The sequence below is a fragment of the Manacus candei genome, unplaced genomic scaffold (genome assembly GCF_025592945.1).
Source record: "Manacus candei isolate 608988 ecotype Guabito, Panama unplaced genomic scaffold, ASM2559294v1 h1tg000128l, whole genome shotgun sequence".
Lineage (NCBI taxonomy): Eukaryota > Metazoa > Chordata > Aves > Passeriformes > Pipridae > Manacus > Manacus candei.
The window spans coordinates 725890-752862 of record NW_026138176.1 but is presented as its reverse complement, the minus strand read 5'-3'; the positions used below and the strand labels follow the sequence as shown (position 1 = coordinate 752862).

Genomic DNA, 26973 nt, shown 5'->3' with positions numbered 1-26973 from the left:
TCCACCCTACCCACTGCACCCCGGCGCCTTCATTCCCCGGCGCCCCTCGCGGCGCTCTTTTCTTGTTTCTGGGAGTTGTAGTCTTGACTCTCTTCTTTCCCGTTGCGGGTTCTGCCCGCCGAACTTCAAGTCCCGGCGCACCCCGCGCTGCGTCTGCGGCGGAGCGGCGGAGCGGCGAAGATGGCGGCGGCGGGCGCGGGGGCCGGACCCGGGCCCGGCGCGGGGCCCTCGGCTGGCGCGGGGGCCTCGAACCCGCGCAAGTTCAGCGAGAAGATCGCGCTGCAGAAGCAGAGGCAGGCGGAGGAGACCGCGGCCTTCGAGGAGGTTATGATGGAGATCTGCTCCACACGGGTGAGCGACGGGCCGCCCTACCGGATGCGCCGCGGGGCGGGAGGGCCCTGAGGGGATGATGGGGGGTATTGAGGGGTCGTGAGGGAACGGGGAGGGTCGTGATGAGCCGGGGGGGGCTCGCGGTGAGGGGTTGGTGGAGCCAGAAGGGTCGTGAGGGGTCGGGGGGGTCCGGGACTGAGGGATCGTGAGGGGCCGGGGGGGCTGTGGGCAGTGAGGGGGGAGAATTTGGGGGAGGTTGAGGGATCGGGGGGGGAATGGGAAGGTTGAGAGGTTAGAGGGGACCAGGGGGGCTCTGAAGAGTTTAGGGAGGGGGCTAAAAGGGCCCGAGGGAGCTGTGAGGGTTTGGGGAGGGGGAAGTTGAAGGGGACCAGGGGAACTGTGAAGAGTTTGGGGGGGGGGGTTAGAGGGGTCTGGGAGGGGGATGGGAAGGTTCTTGGGACGGTTAGAGGAGTCCAGGGGAGATGAGAAGGTTTTTGGGAGAGTTAGAGGGGTCCAGGGGGGATCCCAGGTCCTGGAATTGGGGTGGGAAAGGATCCCTGATCCCACAGATCCGGGTCCTGCTATCCCCTCCAGAGGGCTCCAGGGTCTGTCCCTGTCCCTGGAGGCCCTCGGGATCCTCCCTGGATCCTGTGGAATCCTGTGGATGCTGCATCCTAGGAGATGCTGAGATTGAGCCTGGTTGGAATCTGGGAATTGCAGTGTTGGGATATGGGATGGGATCTGGGATCAGAGCTGGGATGGGAGCTGGGGTGGGATTTGGGACAGGATCTGGGATGACTCCCACTCAGCAGCTCCAGGAAGGTGGAATGTTGTCTCCATGGGCTGTTGGAGGGACCTTGGGAGATTGGGAAGGCTAGGAATGCTCCAGGACGTGGTTTCCCAGGCAGGGAAAGCCTCAGGAGGAGCCGGTTGGGAATTGTGTGTCTGTTATCCCGGGATTTGGTGCGTTTTGGTCATTCCTGGCAGAGTCTTCAGATGGATGAGTGAGAGGGTGGAGTGCGGGATCCAGAGAGACACGGACAGGCTCTTCCAGGGGGCAGGGAAGAGAAAACCCAGGGAAAAGCCAGCAGAGCTTTAAAAACTGGGAATTTTGGGGTGGGAGAGCCCTGGCTCTGAGGGGATCTGAGATCCGGGATGTCACTGCTGGGGTGATGGAGACATCCCAGGAGAGTTTGGGAATGGGCTGGAGCCTCCGCTGTACTTCCATCTGCAGGGATTTTGGGAATGAGGGCCTCCTCTGTGCATCTCTGGAGAGTTTGGGAATGGGCTGGAGCATCCCAAGAGAATTTGAGAATGAACTGGAGTTTTGTGTCATCCCAGGAGACTTTGGGAATGGGCTGAAGTCTCTTGTGCATCCCAGGAGAGTTTGGGAATAGGCTGGACCATTCCAGGAGAGTGTAGGAATAGGCTGGAGCCTCCCCCGCGCTTCCATCCGCAAGGATTTTGGGAATGGCTTTGGCCGTGTTTGCAGAGCAAACAACTGGTTAATGTGCAGCGGGACTGTCCTGATCCCTCCTGGAATGACTCCTCTGGGAATTCAGCCCTTAATCTCTTCCTCGGACAATTCCTTCCTGGAGGAATGATCCCTGCCCGGGCTGATTCCTCTGGGATCTGTTCCCTGCAGCCCCAGGAGTGGCTCCACAGCCCCCCAGGCTTTGCTCTGGGATTCCTGGAGTTGTTCCCAGCTATTCCTGAGCTATTCCCAGATTCCAGGCTCCCTGTGGGATCCTGGCTCGGAGCAGGATCCCGATCCCTTAAGCCCCAGACACTAATCCCTCCAGCTGCTGCCTAAAGCTTCTGCTTTCCTGGGTGGTTTTCCTTGTTTTTTCCCGCCTGGATCTGGATCCCTGCGGTTTTAAGCTCAGGAATTTGGCGTTTCCTGATTCCCAGCTGGTTTTTTTGGGCTTCAGCTTCTCTTTCCCTGGGATTTGTCCAGGGCTTGAATCTGCCCACTCCGAAGGGAAGGCAATTTGTATGGATTGAGATGGGGGAAACTCTCCTTCCCTGTGGATTGGGAACAGGGAAACCCCCTTTTCTTATGCTTTGGGATCAGGCAATCTCTCCTTCCCCATTCCCTGTCTCGAGATGAGGCCCCTGCCCGGGGTTTTCCTGGGATCCCGTTTATCTCTGGCTGTGCTGTGACTCCTTCCCCGGCCTTGAGCTCCAGGCTGGGATCTCCAGGCTGGCCTTGGCATGGACGAGGTGCCTGCTGGAAAATCCCGCTGGAAAATCCCTCGGGATCCACAGAGCCCAGATCCCACCCCGGAGGGCTCACCCCCCACTCCGGTAATGTGGGATGTGGGATGAGCAGACCCTCCTCCATCCCTTGTGGGCTCCTGACCCTCCTCCTTCCCACTCTGGAGCTCCCATGGATGCAGGAAGGGGGTCTCTGGAGTGGGAAGGGATCGGATCCAACCCCTCTCTCCCCTGGGGTCACTGTCACCTCGGGGGGTGATGCCGTGGGGGAAGGGGGGGCCTGGGGTGTCCGGGGGGGGATGTGAGGGGGGATTTGGGGGACTCTGACCCCCCCCGGCCCCCTGCACAGCCCCCTCTGACGTGCCCCTGTGTGTCCCCCCCTTGTGTTCCCTGTGTCCCCCCATGTGCCCTCCATGTCCCCCACATCCTTCTCATGTCCCCTCATCCCTCCCATGTGTCCCCATGTGTCCCCTATGTCCCTCTGTGTCCCTCATGTCCCTTCCATCCCTCCCATGTCCTTCCCATCCCCCCATCCCCCCTATGTCCTCCACATCCTTCCCACATGTCCCCGTGTGTCCCCTATGTCCCTTCCATGTCTCTCCCATCCCCCCGTCCCCCATGTCCCCTCACGTCTCTCCCATGTCTCCCCCATGTCCCCTCATGTCCCCCTGTCCCCTCCATTCCTCCATCCCCCCATGTCCCCCCCGTGCTTCCCCATCCCCCTATGTCCTCCCACCCCTCCACGTGTCCTCCATGTCCCTCTGTGTCCCCCATGTCCCCTCATCCCCCCCATGTCCCCCCTGTCCCCGTGCCCCCCCAGCTACAGGCCCAGAAGCTGCGCCTGGCCCATGGGCGGGGCCCGTTCTACAGTGGCTCCCTGCCCAACGTCAACCAGATCGGCTCCGGCCTGCCCGACTTCCAGGTGAGCCGGGGGCTCTGGGGGGGCTGCAGCCCCAGGAAGGGGGGCTGGAGCTGCAGAGGGGAGGAGGGGATAAGAGGATGCTCCCTGAGCTCGCTCCCATCTCTGGTGCTGAGGCGAGGCTGGTCCTGAGCCCCCTTCCCAGTGGGATCATTGGCCTTTCCTGAGCCCCTTTCCCAGTGGGGTCATCTGTCCCTTCTCCTGACCTCCATTCCCCGTTGTCTCACCTGTCCCCCCCTCTCCCGAGCCCCATTCCCAGGTGTCTCCTTGTCCCTGTTCCCGGGTGTCTCACTTGTTCCCCCCTCTCCCTGTCCCGTTCCCAGGTCTCTCACCTGTCCCCTCCTCTCCGAGCCCCATTCCTGGGTGTCTCCCTGTCCCGTTCCCAGGTGTCTCCCTGTCCCTGTTCCCAGGTGTCTCACTGTGCCCTTTCCCAGGTGTCTCCCTGTTCCTGGGGCTCTCCCTGTTCCTGGGGCTCTCCCTGTCCCTGTTCCCTGGGGTCTCACTGTCCCCATTCCCGGGGGTCTCACTGGCCCTGTCCCCGCAGGGCCCGTCCCCTCTGGACTCCACGCGGAGCACGCGGCACCACGGGCTGGTGGAGCGGGTGCAGCGGGACCCCCGCCGGATGGTGTCCCCCCTGCGCCGCTACGTCCGCCAGATATCCTTCAGTGTGGGCATTCCCTGCTCCCGGGCATCCCCTGCTCCTGATCCTTCAGCCCGGCCATTCCCTGCTCCTGGGCATTCCCTACTCCCAATCCTTCAGTCTGGTCATTCCCTGCTCCCCCTCCTTCAACCTGGCCATTCCTTGCTCCTGATCCTTCAGCCTGGCCATTCCCTGCTCCCAGGCATTCCCTGCTCTTGATCCTTCAGCCTGGCCATTCCCTGCTCCTGGGCATTCCCTGCACCTGCTCCTTCATCCTGGTCATTCCCTATTCCCGCTCTTTCAGCCCAGGCATTCATTGCTCCTTATCCTTCATCCCAGTCCCATTCCCTGCTCCTGCTCCTTTATCTCGGTCCCCTTTCCTGTCCCGTGGGATTTGGGAGCCCCCCTGCTCTCAGTGTGGCCCTTAACGCACCCCCACATCGACAGCTCCCCCTACGGACCCACCTACTTGTCACCTCCACCTGAGCCCAGCTGGAGGAGGTAATTCCTGCCATTCCCTGCAGCCCAGGGGCCCATCCTGAGGCTTTGGAAGCAGGAGAGGCCCCGGCATTCCCAGGAGGATCCACAGGGCTGGGATGTGGGAAGGGGGCAAGGGGGAAGTGCTGCAGTGCTGCGAGTGGGGTGAGGGCTCCTGCCTCTTGGATCCTGGGATTGTCCCACAAACTGGGGGGCTCGAGGAGGAGTTTCAGATGGGAATAGGGATCCTGCCAAGAGGAAGCAGGTGGGGACAGGGATGGGGGACAAATACAAGCTTGAGATCCGTCCCTGGAGTCCCAGGAGTGGTGTGTCCCTGTCCCACCCAGAAGGGACACCACGGGGGACAGCCCAGTCCCATTCTATCTTCCCACAGCTCCCAGCCCTCACTGGGGCATTCCCAGGGCAGGGAATTGGGTCGTGGATCCCCAAGGGGTGTCCTGCCTCCTTGGCCCCTCTAATCCCTGTTTCTCCCTTCCAAAAAAAGGACCATGCCCTGGAGCAACTTCCCGATGGAAAAAGGACATTTATTCCGGCTGCCCTCAGCTCTCAACAGGTTTGATCCTGTTTTTTTCCTCTCCCTGTTTCCCAGACAGGACCCCCGGGGTGGGCACAGGCTTGGGACCCCCGGGGGAGAGAAGGTGGCCCTGGGGACCCGTGGGTTCGGCCCCAGGACCCCTACAAGGACCCCCATGAGGGGAGGGGTCCCTGTCCCATGGGTGGGTGGGGGGGTTTGGGGAGGTTTCCTATGCTGCGGCCGAACAATGTCCCCCTTGTCCCTTGTCACTGCAGCCTCTTCCCAGCCCTTCCCTGCCCTTCCTTGCTTTGGGACAACTAATTGGGAACACAACGGATGCCCCCAGCCCCGGGGGGGGCACAGGGTGGTCCCAGGGAGGACCTGTTGTCCCCTCTACCTGGGGGTGAGGGCTCCACGAGGCAGATGGGGTTGGACTCCAGTGGGGAGGGGAAGACAGGACTGGTGGGGGGGCTGTAAATAGGATGAGGGGCTGTAAATGGAGGTGGGGGGTGTAAATGGGGTGGGGGTCCCAGATCCATGCTGTGATCCCCGTTTTTAGGACAAATTCTGACTCTGCCCTGCACACGAGTGTGATGAACCCCCCTCCCCAGGACTCCTACCTGGGCCCCTCCCAGGCTGCCCCCCCACCTGGCCGACGCACAGGTGAGACCCCCCTGCCCCCCCAACCCCCTGGGGGTCTCGGGGTGGGGGTCACACAGCCTCCCCTCCCCACCTCTCTGCCCCCCTGACCCACCCACTCTCCCACAGGTTTCCTGGACGGGGACTCGGACAGCAAAGGTGAGCCCAGGTCACAGCTGTGTCCCCCCTGGGCCAGGGGGGCTGTGATGTCCCCCACCACCACCACTGACCTCCCTCCCCCTTCCCAGTGTTTCTTTTCCAAGTGCCTCCCATCGAAGAGAACTTTGATGACAACAAGCACTCGCTGAAGCCCTGGGACACCAAGAAGGTGGGGGGGGGGGGCCATGGGGATGTCCCCCCCGGGTGTCCCCCTGTGTCCCCAAGGCCCTGCCTGGGCTGATCCCTGCGCTCTGATCCCACAGCTCTCATCTTCCTCGGCACGGCCCCGATCCTGTGAGGTCCCAGGCATCCAGTGAGTGCTGGGGAGCTGGAATGGGGAGGGGGCACTGGGGAGGGGCTGCAGTGGGGAGGGGGGCACTGGGGAGGGGCTGCAGTGGGGAGGGAGGCACTGGGGAGGGGCTGGAGTACGGAGGGGGGCACTGGGCAGGGGCTGGAACGGTGAGGGGGACACTGGGGAGGGGCTGGAGTGGGGAGAGGGACGCTGTGGAGGGGGACCCTGGGGAGGGGGTGCCAGGGTGTCATCACTGTTCCCCCCTGTCTTTCTCTCTCCATCTCGCGCCCCCCCCAGTGTGTTCCCGTCCCCGGACCAACCTGCCAACGTGCCCCTCATGCCCTCGGCCCTCAACACGGGGGGGTCCCTGCCTGACCTGACCACGCTGCACTTCCCGTCCCCCCTGCCCACCCCCCTGGACCCCGAGGAGGCCCCATTCCCCCCCCTGAGTGGGGGCAGCAGCACCTCCAACCTGGCCACCACCATGACCCACCTGGGCATCAGCGGCACCGGCACGGGGGGGCTGGGCTACGACCCCCCAGGTGAGTGGGGGGGCACATGGGAGTTCAGAGACCCCCCAGGTGAGTGGGGGGGCACAGGGGGAGCTGGGCTACGACTCCCCGGGTGAGTGTGTCCATCGCTGTGTCCATCTCCGTGGTTTTGGTGGCTCCATCTCCCTCCCTCCACCTGGGGAGCCCCCCAGGCCCTTCCCTCCCCCCGGGGAGCCCCTCAGGCCCCTCCCCGGGCACGGGGCCATGCTGGGGGGTAACGTGCTCTCTGTTTTTGTGCCCACAGGACTCCCCTCACCTCTGCAGAGCTCCCTGAGTAACCCGTCCCTGCAGTCCTCCCTGAGCAACCCCAACCTGCAGGCCTCCCTGCAGGCCTCCCTGCGCGGCCCCTCCCTCCAGGCCTCCCTCAGCAACCCCTCTCTCCAGTCCTCCCACAGCAGCTCCTCCATTCCCTCCTCACTGTCCAACCAGTCCCTGCCCTCGTCCCTGTCCTCCTCGCTGTCCAACCCGTCCCTGCCCACGTCCCCCCGGAGCCAGCCCCTCCAATCCTCGCCCAGCAACCCCAGCCTGCCCTCGGGGCTGGGGGGCTCCTTTGGGACCACGTCTCCCCGGCGCCGGGTCCCGCTCAGCCCCCTGTCCCTGCCCGTGGCTGGTGACTCCAGACGGCAGCACCCCAAACAGTTCTCACCAACAATGTCACCCACATTGTCCTCCATCACCCAGGTATGCATGGCTCCATCGCCGCGCCTTCTCCTCATCCTCTTCATCCTCCTCCTCCTCACCCCCCTCTTCCTCCTTCTCCTCGGTCTCCTTCTCATCCCTCTCCTCCTCCCCCTCTTCCTCATTTCCCTCATTCCCCTCATTCTCCTCTTCTTTGTCCCCCACCTCATATTCCTCATCCCTGTCCTCCTCCTTCCTTGTTTTTTTCTTCTTAGTCCTCCTTGTCTTCCTCCTCCTCCTCCTCCTCTTCTTCCTCAGCCCACTCTTTCTCAGTCCCCTTGTCCTCCTCTTCCTTGTCCCCTTCTTCATTGCCCTCATTGTACTCTTCCTCATCCCCCACCTCATCCTCCTGTTTTCCATCCTCTTCCCTGTCCTCCTTCTCCTCCCTTATCTTTCTCCTCCTCATCCTCCTTGTCTTCTTCCTCCTCATCCTCTTCCTCCTCCTCCTTGTTACCCTTTTCTGTGTCCTCCTTTTCCCCGGTCCTCCTCCTCATCTTCCTCCCATCGTCCTTGTCCTGCTCTTCTTCCTCCTCCTTATCTTCCTCTCATCCTTCTTGTCCTCTTCCTCGTCCCCCTCTTCTTGTCTTCCTTCTCTTCCTCCTCCCCCTCACTCCTCTCACCTTGTTTCCATCCTCATCTCATTCACCCCCAGGGCCCCTCTCGCCCCCATTTTCCCCCCTCAGACCCCCCCAGCCCTGCCCACATTGGGGGGACACTCCATGTCCCTCCCAGCCACCCCCCTGCCATGGGGACCCCCCTGGGCCCCCCCCCGCAGCCAGGGGTGAGCTCGGGAGTCTCAGTGCCAGCAGCCCCGGGGGGGGCCAGTGGAACCCCCCAAAGTGGGGGTGTCCCACTGACCCTCCCTCCTCTCTCTGCAGGGGGTGCCCCTGGACACCACAAAGCTGCCGGAGCAACGGCTCCCACCGTACCCCTACGGCCAGCCTGGGGTGCTGCTGGCATCCCAGCCCCCCCCGCGGCCACCCGCACCCCCCCCACGCCCCTACGGCCCCCCCCTACCCCCCTCCCGGCCCCTCCCTGGGGCAGCCCCTGGCGCAGCCCCCCGGAGACTTCAGCCTGGGCAGCGTGAGTGTGGGGGGCATGGAGTGGGGTAAAGGGGGGAACCCCTAATACGGCTCTGACCCACGGGGGGGCATGGAGAGAACATCGGGACACTCCATGGGGTCACCGAGGGGAATATGGGAATGGGGACCCTTGGGGGGTCACTGGGGGGGGGACATGGCGATGGGGGCCCTCAGAGTCATTGAGGGGAACATGGGGATGGGGGACCCCTCCGGGGGGGTCACTGGGGGGGACATGAGGACAGGGGACACTCTGGGGGAGCTTACTATGGGGGTCACTGGGCGGCACATGGGGACAGGGGACACTCTGGGGGGGCTTACTATGGGGGTCACTGGGGGGGACATGAGGACAGGGGACACTCCAGGGAGGCCACCCCTAACCCTCCTCTCTCCGCAGCTGGAGCAGTTCGGGATGGGGGAGAGCCCACCCGGGAACAGCGGAGGGTTCCCCGACGACCTGGGGGCCCTGAGTTACCCCCTGAGCGAGGGGGGCTACGACCCCCCTGCCCTGAACCGCCCGAACCTGAGCAACTGCAGCCGCCACGGGCCCATCCCCAACATCATCTTCACAGGTGAGGGGGCTGGGGAGCATCATGGGGGGGTGGATGGGATGGGGGCTCTGAGTGTTGTCATGGAGGGGTGGGATGGGGGGGCAGTGGGGTATCAGAGGTGGATGGGTGGATTGGGGGTCCGTAAGGTGTCACAGGGGGTCCATGGGGTGTCATGGGGCGTGTGTGTGCCCTGGAGTCTCTGGAGGTGTCCTGGGAGGGGGGGTGTGCCCTGGGCTCTCTGGGGGTATCACAGAGTCTCTGTGGGCCCCCCCATCCCTCCTGGGGCCACACTGACACCCCTGTCGTTTCCCCCCCACCCCACCCCGCAGGCGACTCTCCCCCGGGGCTGTCGAAGGAGATCGCGACAGCGCTGGCGGGGGTTCCGGGCTTCGAGGTGGAGGGGGGGGCGCTGGGGGGGCTGGGGGGGCTGGAGGAGGAGCTGCGCATCGAGCCCCTCACCCTGGACGGGCTGAGCATGCTGAGCGACCCCTGCGCGCTGCTCACCGACCCCGCCGTCGAGGACTCCTTCCGCTCCGACCGCCTGCAGTGAGCCCGGCAGGCCCCCCCCGCCGCAGGGATCCCCCTGCGACCCCCGGCGCTGACCCCGGGGCCACCCCCCGGCCCCGCCGCCCGCTGCGCTCCCGCTGAGACTGGAAAAGGGAGCGTGGGGGGCGCCGGGTGCCCCCAAAACGTGGCCATTGAGGGGTCTGCAGTGAGCACGCGGGGGGCTCCAGCAATGAGTTCCCCCCTCAATTCCCATCCCCCAGGAAAAACCCAGGAAAACAGGGAAAAGGGGGTGATCCAGGTGCCCCCAGAGCGAGGCCATGGAGGGGTCCGACCGCCCCCAGAGAGCGCGGTGGGCTGCAGCACCACGACCACCCCTCAATTCCTGCCCCTGGTCCCGGCAGGTGCTGCTCTTCAGGAACACCCGGGAAAGGGGGGGAGGGGTGCAATCCAGGCGCTCTCCAGCCCTATGGCCCCCCCAGATCACGCCCGGGGGGGGGTCCAGCACTGCAACTGCCCACCCCAGTTCCCACCTCCAGGTCCTGTTGATCCCTGTTCCAGTGGGAAAGCCCCAGGGCCACCTCGGAACTGGGAAAACTGGGGAGGTGGAGACAACGGGAAACAATCCAGGCACCCCTGGCCCCCCCAAATCAACCCCAGGGGAGTCCCAGCCCTGCACTCCCCCCTCCAGTTCCCACCCCCTGCCCCCACTGGTCACTGTTCTCCTGGGAAAACCCTGGGAATGTTGGGGAGCGGGAGCAATCCAGGTGACCCCGAACCCCCAGACCTCGGCGGGGGGGGGCCCGACCCCCCCGGGGGTGGCTGTACATAAACCCCATAGGTAGAGACCCCCGGTGGGGGGCAGGGGGGGCAGTTTCTGCCTTTATTTTATCATTTTTCTGGCTAATCATCATCTTTAAGGCAAAATTCCGCTCCCCCCCAATATGTACCCCCAGTCCCCCCCCAAATTACCCAACTGCTGGGGATGTGTAGAAAGCACTTGTAACTTTGTCCCCCCACCCCCCCAAAATTGCCCCTCCCCGGGGTAGTACGGGGGGAGGGCCCGTCCACGGGTGGGGGGCCCTGGGCCCCCCCCGAGGGAGCCAGAGTGATTTATAATTATTATTTTTTAAAATATATATTCTATGTTAATTAACCGCCCCCACGCATGCGTGGCTGATTTGGGGGGGGGCACGAAAGGGGAGGGGGTTCAGCTGCTCCAGACCCTCCCACTTTGGCCCTGCCAGGCCTTTGGGATTGGGATTTCTTACTGGGGGGGAAGGGGATCTTTTATTGAGGAAGGGAGGGAGAAATGGGGTCCCTTATTGGGGGCGCGGTAGGGTCTTACTGGGAGAGTGATGAGGGGGTCCCTTATTGGGGAGGAGGTGAAATGGGGTCTCTTATTTGGGGGCGACAATGGGGTCCCCACAATTCCTGGGGAGGCTTAGAGGGGCCTGTGAATTCTTGGGGGTGCTTGAAGGGGTCCTGGCAGTTTCTGTGGGATCTGGGGAGGAGTCCCGGCTACCTGGGGATGTCGTGGGGGGTCGATGTCCCCCGGCGTGTGCGGCGGGTCCTCCGGGCCGCTAGGGGTCGCTGCGGAGCCGCGCTGTGTGGCGGTCGCGGCCCAGCGGAACCAGGGACGGCCCGGCCCGGCCCGGCCCGGCCCGGCCGCAGGTATCGGGCGGGAACCGGGAGTCTTGGGGGGTCCGGGAGGCTCAGGGGGATCGCAGAGAACGGAGGGCATACAGGGGAGCCGGGCCGGGGGGGCAGCAGGGGGCAACGGGCGCTGCAGGGCCCGGGGCAGGGCCTGTGGGGCCCGGGCGGGGGGTGCGGAGGTGGGGACGACATTGGGGGTGGACACAGGGGGGGACACGGGCACGGAGGACCCTTCTGGGGGGTCACTGGGGGGGACATGGGGATGGGGAACCCTGCCAGGCCGTGCACGGGATGTGACCCCCTCAGCCAAGGGGGTGTCACCGTCACCAGGGGGGTGTGACCCGCCCCCAGCCAAGGGGTGTCACCGTCCTCAGGGGGTTGTGACATCGCCCCCCTCCTCCCCCTGGTTAAGGTGTCACTGTCCCCGGGGCGTTGCGACCCCTCGGCCAAGGGGGCTGCGACCCCCACTCAGCCGAGGGGATGTCCCCGTTCCCAGGGGTTGTGACCCCCCCGGTTAATGGGGCTGTGCCTTTCCCTCCCTGGGGGGCTCCCCTGGGGTCACGGTGCCCCCCCCGTCCCTGCCCGGGGTCTCGATGTTGGGGTTGGGGTTGTTTTGCCCCCTCCGGGTGTTTGGGCTATTGGGGGGCTCTCCATGGAGGGGTTGGGGCTGTTTTGCCCCCCAGGTGTTTTGGGGGGCTCTTCATGGAGAGGTCAGGGTTGTTTTGGCCCCCCAGGTGTTTTGGGAGGTTCTCCATGGAGGGGTCGGGGTTGTTTTGGCCCCCCAAGTGTTTGGGGGGGCCTGGGGGGTGACGTGGGCGTTCACGGCCCCAGCGCCCATTTCCTTCCTCTTTCCTGCCTTCCTCTCCCCCCCCCGGAGGCTCCAAGGACCCCCCGTCCTGGCAAGCTGGGGGTGCTGGGAACGGGTTGGGGGAAGGGTTTGGGGGGATGAGGAGGCTCTGGGGACCTGGGGGGGGCACAGGGGACAGATGCAGGAGGGGGACCCCAAACGAAGGGTGAGCCCGCAACCTGGGGGTGCCACGGCAGGGGGTGGGGGTCCCACCTTTGAACACCACCCAGGGGAGCCTTCCAGTGCCAGGGGGGGCCCTGCTGGTCCCGGGGGGGGTCCCGGTGCCCCACGGCGTGACCGGAAACCTCCTCCCTTCCCGTGCTGGCGGCTCCACGGGGCACCGCGGGGGGAGGAGCTGGGAAAGGGGGGTCCAGTGGCTCCAGTGGCATTCCCAGGGTGTTTCCCCCCCCCCCATCAGATGGTGTGACATGGCGGACGAGAAGCCCCCCCAGCTGGTGGATTACTTCGTAGTGGCCGGGCTGGCCGAGGCGTCGCGGGCGCTGGAGGAGGAGCCGGCCCGGCCGGCGCGGCCTGCAGAGCCCATCACGGACGTGGCCGTGATCATCCGCTCCCAGGGCGAGGAGGTGCCCCAGGGCTTCACCTGCATCGAGACCACCACGTCGGGCCACCCTGTGGACCTCAACGCAGGGCTGCTCAACAACCCCCAGATGTTCCTGTGCTACAAGCGTGGCAGGGACAAGCCCCCCCTCATCGAGCTGGGGTGAGTTTGGGGACACCCCAAGTGCTGCATGGGGGGCACGACAGGGTGGGAGAGAGGTTGGAAAGCTGGGAAAGAGGCTGGAGGTGCTGGTGAGAGTGGCCGGACGTGACCCAGGTATGCCCAAGTGGGCAAGGAGGTCAGTGACACGTGGGTTGGATCAGCCACAGGAGCAGGACAGAGATTGTCCCTCTGTCCTGGGTCACACCTCGAGTGCTATGTCCAGGTCTGGGCCCCTAAATTTGCTTTGAGGGGCTGGAGCACCAGGAGAAGGGTCTGGAGAACTCCTGAGGGAGCTGGGGGAGCTCATCCTGAAGAAAAGGAGGCTCAGGAGGGACCTTCTGGCTCTCTGTAACTCCTTGACAGGAGGGGGGATCCCAAGGATCTTCTCCCAGGGAACAAGGGACAGGAGGAGGGGAAATGGCCTCAAGCTGTGCCAGAGGAGGGTCAGGTTGGCCACGAGGAGGAGTTTCTTGCTGGATAGGGTGGTGAGGCCTTGGCAGGGGCTGCCCAGGGAGCTGGGGGAGTCCGCAGCCCTGGAGGTGTCCAAGGAAGGACTGGCCATGGCGCTGAGTGCTCTGGGCTGGGGGCCAAGGTGGGGATGGGGCACAGGGGGGAGTTGATGATCGTGGAGGTCTTTTCCAGCCTTGGTGATTCTGGGGCTGTGTGACTGTGGGATTCCGGGATCCTGAGGAGGGGTCACAGCAGCCCCCCAGGGTCCCCCTCACCCCTGTCCCCCACAGGGTGCACTACGAGGGCAAGGACCGGCCCAAGCCGGGCTACCAGATCCTGGACACAACCCCCTACAGCCGCTCTGCCAACCTGGCCTCGGGCTCCCCGGGCCACCAGCGCACGTTCCTGACGTTCCGGCGCGCGGCTGAGCCCCCCGGGCACCACAGCCTGGGCGTCACCGACATCTGCCTCGTCATGCCCAGCAAAGGGGAGACCACCCCCCACACCTTCTGCCGTGTCGACAGGAACCTTAACACCAGCATGGTGGGTCTGGGGGGGTGCCTGGCAATCCCCCTGATCATACACTGACCCCCCTGATCCCAATCCTGGTCCCTCCTTGCAGTGGGGCCCCGCCCTGTTCCTGTGCTACAAGATCGCCGTGGCCAAGGGCAACACACTGGTCTACGAGGCAGGTGGGGAGCTAAGGCTGGGGGGCCTGGACCCCCCCCAAAAGGACCTTGGAATCATTTATTATTATTATTATTTTTCTTAAAAGTATATTTTATGGTAATTAACTCCCCCCCCCATCTGGCACGTGATGGATTTCGGGGGGGTGGAGGCCCTGGGCCTTCTCAGGCGTTTTGGGAAGTAAAAGAAGGTAGTTCAGGTGCTGAAGACCCCCCAACTCCTCCTGTCAGGCCCTTGAAGCTGGGGTCTCTTAGTGGGGAGGAGGGGGGTAGTGGGGTCCCTTATTGGGGATGGGGGGGTAAGGGGGTACCTTACTGGAGTCTCTAATTGGGGGGAGTGACAATGGGGTCCCTTACTGGGGGGAAATGGAGTGCCTTGTTGGGGGGGCAGCGGAGTCCCTTCCTGGGAGGGGAGTGGGTCCCTTACTGGGGGGCAATGTGGTCCTTTACTGGGGTCTCAATGAGGTCCCTTACTGGGACAGGGAGGCAATTGGGTCTCTTACTGTGGGGAGGTTTTAGGGGGGTGGGTTTGGGGGTCTCTGGGCACCCCTTCCTTGTTGGGGTGTGGGAGATGACCTGAGGGGCTCATCCTAGTGTCTATGTGTCCCTGTGTCCGTGTCCCCCAGGGCTCCTGGGCTGGTACCCTGAGCAGGGGGTTGACCCAGGGGTCTCATCCCTGTGTCCCTGTGTCCCTCAGGGCTCCTGGGCCAGTACCCTGAGCGGAGGGGGAGGTGACCCGGGGGTCTCATCCTGCTGTCTGTGTCCCCTAGGGCTGTTGGGCCGGTACCCCGAGCAGGACAGCGAGCAGTTCCCACTGCCCGAGTCAGTGCCTGTGTTCTGCCTGCCCATGGGGGCCACCATTGAGAGCTGGCCCGTGGGCACCAAGTACCCCCTGCCTGTCTTCTCCACCTTTGTCCTCACCGGCGCCTCGGGGGACAAGGCACGAGGGGCTCAGGGGGTGGGAGATTCGGGAGGTGGGCAGAGATGAGGGCTGGGGGTACCCAGAGCTCTGAGATGGGGGTCCCCAGGGCTGTGAGTTCCCAGTGCCATGGGATGGGGGTCCCCAGTGCCACAGGTCCCCAGTGCCCAGGGTCCCCAGTGCCATGGGATGGAGGTCCCCAGTTCTGCGTGGCCCCAGTGCTATGGGATGGGGTCTCCAGTGCCACAGGTCCCCATGGCCCAGTGTCCCAGTGCCACAGGTCCCCATGGCCCAGTGACCCCAGTGCCCTGGGCTGTGTCTCCCCATCTCTGTGTGCCGGGTGTCCTCGTGCCCCGCTCCCCGCCGATGCCCTCTCCCCGTGCCCCCCTCCCGCAGGTGTACGGCGCTGCCATCCAGTTCCATGAGGCGTTCCCGCGAGAGCGGCTGTCAGAGGGGCAGGCGCTGCGCCTGGGGCTGCTCAGCGTGGTGGACAAGCGGCCAGTGCCGGGCCGGTCCCTGCACACCCGCAAGAGCATCTGCGTCCTGTCCCACTGGCCCTTCTTCGACGTCTTCCGCAAATTCCTCATGTTCATCTACCGCTACTCCATCTCTGGCCCCCACGTGCTGCCCCTGGAGACGTGAGTGGGGCCTGAGGGGGGCTCGGGGGCGTTTGGGGTGGAGTTGGGGGTGGGTTTAGGGCAGGGTTAGGGGTGGATTTGAGGTGGGTTTGTGCTGGAAGGGGTGTGAGGTTAAAGTGGGGTTGGGGAAGTTGTGGGGGGATTTGGGGTGAATTCGGGGTGGGTTTGGGGATGAGTTTTGGTTGGGTTTTGGGGTGAGTTTGGGGCTGGGGTGACCTGTCGGGGTCTCTGCCCCCAGGCACATCTCCCACTTCATGCACAACGTACCCTTCCCGTCCCCGCAGCGCCCGCGGATCCTGGTCCAGGTGAGCCACCTCGGGGGGGCTGTGTGGCCCCAGTACCCCCCAACACATCCTAGTGCTCCCCAACCCCCCCATCCCTGTGCCCCCACTCCAGCCCACCGTGTTCCACTGTCCCCACAGATGTCCCCCTATGACAGCCTCCTACTGTGCCGGCCCGTGTCATCCCCGCTGCCGCTCAGGTAGGGGCGGTTTTGGGATCCTGGAGGGGCACACACGGGTGTGGGGGGGCCATGGGGCAGCCTGGTGACATCCCCCCTCAGTGGGGCCAGTTTCCTGACGCTGCTACAGAACCTGGGCCCCGACAACGCCGTGGCCCTGCTGGTGGCCGTGCTCACCGAGCAGAAGCTGCTTATCCACTCGCTGCGCCCCGACGTGCTGACCAGCGTGGGAGAGGCCCTGGTGGCGGTGAGTGACCACGGGGGACACCCCCTGGGGCTGGGGGCTGCATACTGGGGGGCTAGGGGGCTGCAGTGCTGGGAATCCCCCATTCTGTGTGTCTGGGGACCCCCAATCCTGTGGGGCTGGGGACCCACAGCCCTGGTGATCCCAATCCCATGGCACTGGGGACCCTGGTCCCACAGTTCTGGGGATCCTGGTCCCGAAGCACTGGGGACGCACAGCACTGGGATTCTGGTCCCACAGCACTGGAGACCCCAGTGTTGCTGGGGATCCTGGTCCTACAGCTCTGGGGATCCTGGCCTCAAAGCACTGGGGTCCCACAGCACTGGGATTCTGGTTCCACAGCACTGGGATCCTGGTCCCACAGCTCTGGAGACCCCAGTGGTGCTGGGGATCCTCATCCTACAGCTCTGGGGCCCCCCCATGCGCATGCCGGGGGCCCCGTGGCACTGACCACCCTCGTCCTGTCCCCAGATGATCTTCCCCCTGCGCTGGCAGTGCCCCTACATCCCGCTGTGCCCGCTGGCGCTGGCTGACGTGCTGTGTGCCCCCGTGCCCTTCATTGTAGGCATCCACTCCAGCTACTTCGACCTCTACGAGCCCCCCCGTGACGTCATCTTCGTCGACCTGGACACCAACACCATCTTCCAGTGAGTGTCCCGTGCTGATCCCGGGCCGGGGGGCGGGTGGGCAGTGCCTGGGGGGGGGTCTAGGGGCAGTGCCTGCCCTGCCCTCCCTGCCCTGTGCCCCCCAGGAGCGAGGAGCGGAAGCTGCTGCCACCCCGTGCGCTGCCCCGCCGGCCCTGCAAGGTGCTGCTGGCCACCCTGCACAGCCTGGCCCAGCAGCTAGACGAGCGTGAGTGGGGAGCCTGGGGGGTCCTGAGGGGGTCTGAGGGGTTAGGGTTAGGGCTGGGGTCCTCCCATAAGGACGAGGGCAATTGGTTTGGAGGTATCTTAGTTCCTCAAAGAATGATTCATTGGTGTCGTTTTCCTGGCTGGGTGGTCCGTAGGAGACCCCCCCGGTGATGTTTGTCCCTAAATCCTTACCCAGAAGGTCCCAACTGCACCATGTCCAACTGGGACCATCCAAACCAGGAGGTTCCCAACCATTCCATGGCCAACTGGAACCGCTCAAACCTAGAGGTTTCTGACCATGCCATGGCCAACTGGTACCACCCAAACCCTGAGATTCCCAGCAGTGCTATGGCCAACGGGAGCCAGCCAACCCGTGTCCCCCAGCCCGGTTCTGGTCCTTGTGGGTGTCCCCAGTGCTGACCCTGTCCCCCTTGTCTCCGCAGTGCTGAGCGCCCCGGACGAGGCGCCCCCAGAGCTGGTGCTGAGCGCGGCGGAGGGTGTGGGGGCACGGCGGGCGCAGCTGGAGCTGGAGGCAAGGGCGGCGTTCCTGCGCTTCATGGCCTGTGCCCTGCGCGGGTACCGCTCCTTCCTGCGCCCCATCGCACCCGCACCCGCACCCGCCGAGCGCGACGCCGGCAGCCTCTTCGCCCTGCAGGGTCAGTGCGGGCACGGGCTGGCCTGGGCTGGGCTGAGAGGGGGGTCATGTGGTGACTATCCCATCCCCATCCAATCCTGTCCCATCCCATCCACTTCCATCTTGTCTCATCCCCTCCCATCCCATCACATCGCATCCCACCCCATCCCCTCTCATCCCATCCCATCCCATCCCGTCCACTTCCATCTTGTCTCATCATCTCCCATCCCATCCCGTCCCGTCCCATCCCGTCCCATCCCGTCCCACTCCATCCCACCCATCCACGCCTCCGGTGCTGTGTACCTACAGGGTTCCTGCGCTCCCGGGACCGGCAGTACCAGCGGTTCTATGGGCAGCTGCTGAAGACGCAGCTCTTCACCCAATTCATCGAGGACTGTTCCTTCGCCAGCGACCGTGAGCCCTGTCTCGAGTTCTTTGACACCTGCGTCGACAAGGTGTGACCCCTCTGTCCCCTCTGTCCCCTCTGTGTCCCCTCTGTGTCCCACCACTCCTGCCTCGAGTTCTTTGACAACTGCGTCAACAACGTGTGTCCTGCTGCCCCCCCCATGTCCCCAGTGACCCCTGTGCCCCGCCAGGTGCAGGACAAGGTGTGTCCCACTGCCCTCCCATGTCCCCAGTGACTCCTGTGCCTCCCCAGGTGCAGGCAGACCTGGAGAAGCCGGAGGACACCCCCCTGATGGAGCTGGATGACCCCCGGGGTGGGGAGCACACGGTGTTCATCACGCCCCCAGAGCAGCCGGCGGGGCCAGATGGGGCCGAGCCCCCGGCACGGTACAGGTGAGACCCTCCTTCCCCAGACCCCTGCCCACCTGCCAGCCCCCAAACACTCCTCACCTGTGCCCCCCAGGTACGACGGGTTCCCCACCCTGTGCCCGGAGCTGCTGGAGCCTCCCCGGGACCCACTGGTGGCTCAACTGTGCCAGGCCCGGAGCAGCGCCCCGAGCAGCCCCGCCCCTCGCAGGACCAAACAGGTGGGTGGCACACATGGGCAGGAGGGTGTGTGAGACAGGACACCTGAACAGGTATGTCTGTGTGAGATGGGACAGGGGCAGGTGTTCACCTGGGATGACAGCTAGACAGGTGTCCCCTTGAGCTGTGACACCTGTCCAGGTGCCCCCATGAACTCTGACACCTGGACAGGTGCCCACCATGGACAGGTGTCCCTGTGAGCTGTGATCGTTGCCCAGGTGCCCCCCTGGATGTCCCACCTCCCCTGAGTCCTGTCCCCATCCCCATGAGCTGTGATCCCTGTCCAAGTGCCCCCATGAACTCTTGACACCTGTCCAGGTGCCCCCCTGGATGTCCCAGAGTCCCCTGACCCTTGTCCCTGTCGCTGTGAGCCGTACCCCCTCTCCAGGTGCCCCTCTGACTCTTGTCCCCTGTTCTCTTGAGCTGTGACACCTGGACAGGTGCCCCTGTGGGCTGTCACTCCTGGGCAGGTCCCCACCTGGGACAACACCTGGACAGGTGTCCCCCTGGGACAGGTGTCCCTGTGATCCATCACACCTGGACAGGTGTCCCCGCAATCCGTGCCCCCTTTCTGGATGCCCCCCCTGTAGTTCCCGACCCCCAGTCACCCTGACGCCGTGTCCCCGTGCCCAGGAGATGAAAGTGGCGCAGCGGGTGGCTCAAAAGTCGTCGGCGGTGCCGGAGCTGTGGGCGCGGTGCCTGCTGGGCCACTGCTATGGCCTCTGGTTCCTGTACCTGCCCACCCACGTGCGTGCCGCCCCCGCCAAGCTCGGCGCCCTCCAGCTCGCCTACGACGTCCTGCGCCAGATGGAGCAGCACAAGGTGGTGCTGCCCGACGAGGTGGGTCCTGCCAGGGCCAAATCTGCACTGTTGGGAAGGGGCTGTCCTGGGGAGGTGGGGGAGTGCCCAACCCTGGGGGTGTCCAGGGAAGGACTGGATGTGGCACTCAATGCTCTGGGCTGGGGGACAAGGTGGGGATGGGTGTCCAAAGGAGGGACACGAGGATGGGGAATGGTCTGGAGAGGCCACACAGGGAGCAACTGAGGCTTGTTCAGCTGGAGAAGAGGAGACTGGAGGGAGACCTCAGGGGGCAGCTCCGATCTCTGCTCCGTGTAAGCCGGGACAGGAGCTGGGAGACTGTGCCAGGAGCTGTGCCAGGGGGAGGGTCAGGAGCTGGGGAAGGGTCTGGAGAACTCCTGAGGGAGTTGGGGGGGCTCATCCTGGAGAAAAGGAGGCTCAGGGGGGACCTTCTGGCTCTCTGCAACTCCCTGACAGGAGGGGGGAGCTGGGAAGGGGTCGGGCTCTGCTCCCAGGGAACAAGGGACAGGAAGAGGGAAAACGACCTCAAGCTGTGCCAGAGGAGGGTCAGGTTGGCCACGAGGAGGAATTTCTTGCTGGATAGGGTGGTGAGGCCTTGGAAGGGGCTACTCAGGGAGGTGGGGAAGTCCCCACCCCTGGAGATGTCCAAGGGAGGACTGGCCGGGGCACTGAGTGCTCTGGGCTGGGGCCAAGGTGGGGATGGGGCACAGGCTGGACTCGATCCAGGTGGGTCTTTCCCACCCTCCAGTGTGGGGGGTCCCACCTCTGTCCCGTGGCTGGGGGTCCCTCCCTGCCCGGGGGGGTCCCGTGCTGACCCGTTTTCCTCTCCCCCAGGTGTGTTACCGCATCCTGATGCAGCTGTGTGGGCAGTACGGGGAGCCCGTGCTGTCCGTGCGCGTCCTGCTCGAGATGAAACGTGCTGGCATCGTCCCCAACACCGTCACCTATGGCTACTACAACAAGGTGACCCTGCGGGAGGACACCCCCGGGGGACGGGTGTCCGGGGGTCCCCCCAGCCCCAGCTGACCCCACTGACCACCCCCCCAGGCAGTGCTGGAGAGCAAGTGGCCGGCGGGGACACAGGGAGGGCGGCTGCGCTGGGCCAAGCTCCGGAACGTGGTACTGGGGGCGGCCCAGTTCCGGCAGCCCCTGCGGCAGCGGGAGCGGCGGAGCAGCAACGGGGACCCCCCGGGTAAGGAGGGAATGCAGGGGGTGTGTGTGGGGCATGTCAACTCATTGACACCCCCTTGTCACCTCCTGACAAGGGCCAAGACCCCCTGAGTAGGCAGGGACTGGGGGTGCCACTGTCACCTCAGTGACACCCCCTTGTCCTCTCCTGGCAGGGGCTGAGCCCCCCCCGAGTAGGGGGGGTTGAGGGGAGGCTTGGGGTCTCTGTCACCCCACTGACACCCCCCTTGTCACCTCCTGACAGGGTCTGAGCCCCCCTGAGTAGGAGGGGTTGTTGGGGTGACAGGGAGCCCTGACACCCCCTTTGTCCCCTCCATTTGTCCCCCCCGAAGTGACCGAGCTCCCCCCGGTAGGAGGGGTTGTTGGGGTGATGGAGGGCCCTGTCACCCCCCTGATGCCCCCTTTGTGTCCCCTCCAGGTGACCGAGCCCTTCCCCCTCCGCGCCCCCCCCTGCAGCGTCAGACCACCTGGGCGGGGCGCAGCCTGCGGGACCCCCCCCCGGCCCCCCGGCTGGTGAAGAGCGGCAGCCTCAGCTTCCCCCGCAACGAGGGTGGGGGCCGGGGGGGGGCCGGGGAGCCCACCCTGATCCCCGCAGCCCCCACCCCGCCCTCGGGGCCCCCCCGGCCGTGGGGCCCCCCCGGCTCTGCCGACGGGAGCCTGTCCGACATCAGCTTCCACACGGACGAGAGCGACCCCCGGAGGGACGAGGGGGGGGCCGGGGGGGGCCCCGGGGGTCCCGGCGGCGGGGGCGGCACCCCGCGGCGGGGCCTGGCGGCCAAGCTGCAGCAGTTGCTGTCCCCCGGCAAACGGGGCGCCCCCCGCCCCGCAGAGCCGCGGGAGCGCCGGGGATCGGAGCCGCGGGACCACCGGGACACACCCCCCCGGCGCAGCCCTGCGGAGCCCCCCCGGCGCAGCCCCCGGGAGCGCCCCGAATCCACAGCGTCCGAGGTACCGCCTGTGAGGAGGGGCTGGCTGGCTGGCTGTCCCTTTGTCTGTCCCTCCGTCTGTCCCTCTGTCCCCCCCGGGACCCCCTGTGACTGTGTGTCTTCCCCCCCCAGAGCTCTGTGTCCAGTGAACTGGACCTGTCGGATGCCTCGGGGTGCAGCACCGGAGCCCCCAAATCCACCGAGCCCCCCCCAGATGGGACAGCAGGGATGGAGCCCCCTGCCCTGGAGGTGAGGGGTGGGGGCCAAGGGAGTTCGGGGAGTCAGAGCTCAGATCTGGGGGGGGAGCAGAGTAAAGGCTTTAGGAGGGCTTTGGAGGACAGACCAGGGGGCTTTGGGCAGTCAGAGCTCAGAGATTTGGGGGTCAAAGCTGAGGGGTTTGGGGAGGTCAGAAGAAAGGGATTTGGGAGGGTTTGGGGGGTCAGAGCTGAGGTTTGGGGGGGGGTCATAGCCCAGGTTTGGGGGTCCCAGGATAACAATCCCACCCCAGGTGCTGCTGTCGAGCTGCCTGGGCTGTGCCACACTGGTGTTTGATGAGGAGCTCAGATTTGGAGGGGTCAAGAGCTTGGGTTTGGGAGGGGTTTGGGGGGTCATAGCCCAGGTTTGGGGATCCCAGGGTAACAGACCCCCCGCCCTGGGCAGGTGCTGCTGTCGAGCTGCTCGCGCTGCCCAGGCTGTGCCACGCTGGTGTTCGACGAGGAGCTCATGGCCGGCTGGACCTCGGACGACTCCAACCTCAACACAAGCTGCCCGTTCTGTTCCCGCTCCTTCGTGCCCTTCCTGAGCATTGAGATCCGCGACCTCCGGCGGCTCCCCAGGTGGGAATCCCCAAGAACCCCCAGGACCCCCCTCGGGACCCCCCACATCCTCCCCGCTGTGTCCCCCCTCGCCGTGCTCTTGTGCTCTGGGGGCACCCCAATGTCCCACAGCCCCCCCAGTGTCCCCAGTTCCCTTCCTCCTGCCCACCAGTGTCCCCCCATCCTCTGGGGGCACCTCAATGTCCCACAGCCTCCCAGTGTCCCCACGGTGTCCCCAGGGTGTCCCTGACCCCCCTCTTTGCCCCCCACCATTCCCCCCTCCTTCCATCCTCCAGGGAACCCCAAACATCCCCCAGGGCCCCCCATTCCTGAGCCCCCTTCCTCCTCTCTCCTGCAGCTCCCCTGATGCCCCCCTATTCCTATGACACCCCCTCTCTCCTGCAGCCCCCCCAGGCCCCCGCCGGTGCCCCCACCCGTGCAGGGGCCAGTTCTCAGTGACCGCCGGCGCTGCCTCGCCCTGGATGGGCCCGACCCCGACCCCGACCCCCAATTGTGCAACGGCTGCACCGAGACCCCAGTATGGGGGGGGGGGGAGACCCCTGGGGGGTAATATGGGGGGAGAGACCCCCTGAGGGGTGATGTGGGGGGAGACCCCCGGGGGGTTACTGGCAAGGAGAGACCCCTGGGGGATGATGGGGGGCAGAGATCCCCAGGGGGGTGCTGGGGGGCCTGCAGGGAAAAGGGGGACCCTGGGATTTGAGGATGTTGGGGGCATCCCTGCAGGGGCTGGGAGTGGAGGTTCGTGGTTCTGATTTAGGGATGCTGGGGGGTCGCTTCAGGGGGAAGGGGGACTCTGGGATTTGGGAGTGTAGGGGATCCCCCATCACAGTTTCTGGGGTTCCTGGGGGGTCTCACCTCTGTCTCCCCCCATCCCCAGGCCCAGGGCTGGGTGAGGGGTTCCCTATGCCAGTTTTTGGGGTCCCTGGGGGTCCCATCTCTGCCCCCCTGCCTTGCCCAGCCCCCAGGTCGCTCCGAGAGGGTGGCCTTTGCCTACCTGAGCCCGCTGGTGCTGCGGAAGGAGCTGGAGAGCCTGGTGGAGAACGAGGGGGGAGAGCTGCTGGCGCAACCTGAGCTGGTGGACAGTCACCCCATCATATACTGGAACCTGGTGTGGTACTTCCAGCGCCTGGCACTGCCCAGCAACCTGCCCCTGCTGCTGCTGGGCTCCCACCATGCCCGCCGGCACCCCCAGGTGGGCCGGGGGGGCTGCCAGGGGGGCTGGGGGGGGAGTGAGGGAGTTTGGGGGGGATGCAAGGGGCAATCTGAGGGGTTTGGGAGGGATATGAAGGGTTTGGGGGGGAATGTGAGGGGGCTTGAGAGAGATGTGAGAGGGCTTGGGGGGGTTGTGGGTTTTGAGGGGGAACGTGAAGGGGTTTGGGGGGAGTTGTGGGCTTTGGGGGGGATGTGAGGGGTTTGAGAGGGATGAGAGGGGTTTTTGGAGGGGCTATGAGTGGTTTTTGGGGTGGCTCTGAGGGGTTCGAGGGGTCTCTGAGGGATTTGGTAGGGCTATGAGGAGTTTGAGGGGTCTCTGAGGGTTTTTGGGGGTCTCTGAGGAGTTTGGTGTAGCTGTAAGTGGCTTTTGGGGTGGCTCTGAGGGGTTTGGGGGGTCCCAGCTCCACTCTCCCCCTCCCAGGCCCAGTGCCCCGAGCCCCCCCGGGTCCGAGTGCGGCTCCTGTGGGACGTCCTGACCCCTGACTCTGAGAGCTGCCCCCCCCTCTACGTGCTCTGGAGGCTCCACAGTGAGGGGGGGACAGAAGGGGGGTGGGAGGCACTGGGGGGCTCCAGGAGACAGGGGGGGCTCAGGAATGGGGGGCATGGGGGATGTTTGGGGTCCCCCAGGGGGTGGAGGGAGGAGGGCATTGGTGGGAGGCAAAGAGGGGGGTCGGGAACACCTTGGGGACACACCTACGGGGGCACATCACTGGGGGTCTGGGGACGCTGGGGACACAGTTTGGGGTCTCCCCAGGTAACGTCCCCTCATCACTGTGCCCCTGGGGGTCCCAGGGCCACCCCTTCTGGGGGGTGTGAGGACACTGGGGACACTCGGGTCACACTGAGCACACTTTTGGGTCCCTCGGGTAACATCCCTGGTGGGTTGGAGACACTGGGGACACTCTGGGGTCACTCTGGGGACACTGGGGTCACACCAGGGTCACACTGAGCACACTTTGGGGACCCTGGCTGAGCCCCTGAGGGTCCCTGTGTCCCCCATTTTCGGGGTCTGGGGACATTGGGGCTGCTCTGGGGTCACACTCTGGGGTCCCCCAGGTAACGTGCCCCCCCGGCTGCGCCCCTGGGGCCCCCCAGCCCCCCCATTCTCACTGTCCTTCCTGGAGGCCCTGCTGACCCACGTGGGGCTCAACGAGGTGCACAAGGCCATCGGGCTCTTCCTCGAGACCCTCGCAGCCCCCGGAGCCCCCCAGACCCTGCACAGGTACTCAGGGATGCCCTGGAACCCCCCTGGACCCCCCACCCCCGCTTCATGGCCTTTTCTGCCCCCCCCAGGAGCATCTACCGGGAGCTGCTGTTCCTGACACTGGCGGCGCTGGGCCGGGAGCACATGGATATTGGTGAGGGGTGGGGGGACAGTGGGACTGGGGGGGCTTGCGAGGATTATGGGTGGTCTGGGTAGGGGACATGAAGGGGACACACAGGGGGCTTGAGGGGCTCAGGGGGCTCAGGGAGGGAGACACAAGGGGCTCAAGGGTGGCTGGGGGGACAGGGGGGCAGGACAAGGGGGGCTTGGGGAGCTCAGGAGGGACACAGGGGGCTTGGGGCCAGCAATGGGGGGCTCGAGGGGCTTGGGGAGGGGGACATGAGGGACATAGGGGGCTCAGGAGTGGCCGGGGGAGGACACAGGGGGTCTGAGGGCAGCATTGGGGGGGTACACAGGGGTACAGAGGGGAACTCCGGAGGGCCATGGGGACTCAGGGGCAGCATTAGGGGCACTCGGGTGGGCATTGGGGGGCCTCAGGGGTGGTGTTGGGGGACACAGGGGGCTCAGGGGGGCTCAGGGGTCCCTGTGTGTCCCTGACCCCCCTGTGCCCCCAGGCTCATTTGACCGGCGATACCGCTCGGCGCTGTCCCGGCTCGGGGGGTCCCTGGGGCGGGACGAGCTGCGGCGGCGCCGGGTGCAGCCCCCCAGCGCCAAGGCCTGCGACTGCAGGAGGAGCTTCGGGCCCCCCCCCGAGTGCTGAGGGGGGGTTACACCTCCGGTACCCCTCCAGATCCCCCTCCGGAGGGAACGGAGCCTTCCAGGGCTCCCCCTGAGTGCTGGGGGTGGGGAGAGACTCCTGGGACCCCTGACGGGTCCCCCCTGAGTGCTGAGGGGGGTCACACCCCCGGGACCCCTGACAGACCACTCCAGGGGGAACAGAGTCCTCCCTGAGTGCTGGGGAGGGGTGTCACATCCCCAGGACCCCCAAAGGACCCCCCTGAGTGCTGAGCGGGGAACAGGGACCCCTGGGATTTGGGGGGGCAGAGGGGGGAGAAGGGACCCCTGGGACCCCCCAGCAGAACCCGCCCGAGGAGAGGGAGAGACCCCTGGGACCCTCAAATTGGCCCCCCTAGAGGGAACAGACCCCCCCCAGGCTGCCCTGAGCGATCCAAGGGGGTTGAAGGGACCCCCCCCGAGTGTTAAGAAATGGCCCCCTTGGGGAACGGAACAGGGACCCCCCCGGGGACCCCCAAAGCAGCAGGGGGGGGGGGAGGAAGGAAGGCCCCCCCCGATCTTACACGGGTTTTATATATCAGTGTTAATATATTTTAATTTATTTATTCACCCCCCCCAGCGCCCCCGGGGTTTGAGAGGGAGGGGTGTCGGACAGCCCGAGGGGGCCCTGGGGGTTTGTGTCCCCCCTCTCCCATTTCTGTCCCGGCCCCCCTCTTCACCTCCGGGGGGTTTGGGGGTCGTGTTCCCCCTTCCCCAAATGTGTGACTGGATAGCTGGGGGGGCTCTGGGCGTGTCCCCCCCCTTCCTCAATCCCCCGATCCCCTCTGGACCCCGCTGTGGGGGATTTGGTGGCCATTTGGGGGGGGGTTGGGGCCGCCCCTCCCCGCACTGTGCAATAGGAGCCCCCCGCCCCCGGGGCCTGTAAATAAAAGCTGCTGCGGTATTTTCCCCGCTGCCTCCGGGACGATTTTTTTTTGGGGGGGGGGGGGGTCTTTTGAGGGAGGGGGCGGGTGTGAAGCCGCGTCCGCCATCCTGGCTCCTGGCGCGGCCTGGGCGCCGCCATCTTGGATGCGGGCACTGCCATGAGGCCTCGCGGCCGCCTCGCCCCACACGCTGCCGCCCCCGCCCCGCACGGGGAGCACTGCCCGGTGCCCCCCCCGGTATCGGGGGCCCTCCCCCCCACCGGGACCACACCCCCGGGTCCACGTGGGCCCGAACCGAAGCCGGCACGGGGCCCCGGAGCGGGTACGGCGGCCGCGAGGGGCCAAAATGGGTTGTGTGGGGTGGGGGTTCGCGCGCCACCACCGCGCGCGCCGCCCGCGGTACCCGGATGTTCGGGCTCGGGCACCCATTAAAGGCGCCCCG

The 26973-nt window shown here is 65.6% G+C and overlaps 2 protein-coding genes across 4 annotated transcripts; both read left to right on the top strand.

Annotated features, from left to right (window-relative positions):
• The first annotated feature begins 168 nt into the window (after nt 1-168).
• CRTC2 (CREB regulated transcription coactivator 2) lies at nt 169-10727 on the top strand. The gene is given in 15 exon segments (XM_051771028.1): nt 169-351; nt 3368-3469; nt 4011-4123; nt 4548-4607; nt 5089-5157; nt 5678-5781; nt 5887-5916; nt 6006-6085; nt 6180-6229; nt 6506-6750; nt 7004-7440; nt 8316-8444; nt 8446-8520; nt 8914-9088; nt 9397-10727. Coding segments are annotated over 15 exon segments (2061 nt in total). The 5' UTR covers nt 169-180; the 3' UTR covers nt 9618-10727.
• A 231-nt stretch (nt 10728-10958) lies between these two features.
• DENND4B (DENN domain containing 4B) lies at nt 10959-26556 on the top strand. 3 transcript variants are annotated; one of them, XM_051771016.1, is made up of 27 exons: nt 10959-11245; nt 12493-12795; nt 13536-13788; nt 13868-13937; nt 14702-14871; nt 15247-15488; nt 15727-15793; nt 15911-15969; nt 16051-16195; nt 16664-16839; nt 16944-17044; nt 17487-17699; nt 17987-18132; nt 18336-18475; nt 18546-18669; nt 19301-19507; nt 20321-20449; nt 20534-20678; nt 21093-21622; nt 21733-21849; nt 22261-22436; nt 22821-22953; nt 23395-23628; nt 24070-24175; nt 24705-24870; nt 24942-25006; nt 25488-26556. In XM_051771016.1, the coding sequence occupies exons 1-27, from the start codon at nt 10962-10964 to the stop codon at nt 25631-25633; spliced, it is 4647 nt and encodes a 1548-aa protein (XP_051626976.1). In that variant the 5' UTR covers nt 10959-10961; the 3' UTR covers nt 25634-26556. The 3 variants fall into 3 exon arrangements, with proteins under 3 accessions (XP_051626976.1, XP_051626977.1, XP_051626978.1); XM_051771017.1 differs by lacking the exon at nt 24705-24870 and having other exon boundaries at nt 25488-25615; XM_051771018.1 differs by lacking the exons at nt 10959-11245; nt 12493-12795; nt 13536-13788 and having other exon boundaries at nt 13881-13933.
• Nucleotides 26557-26973: the final 417 nt, after the last annotated feature.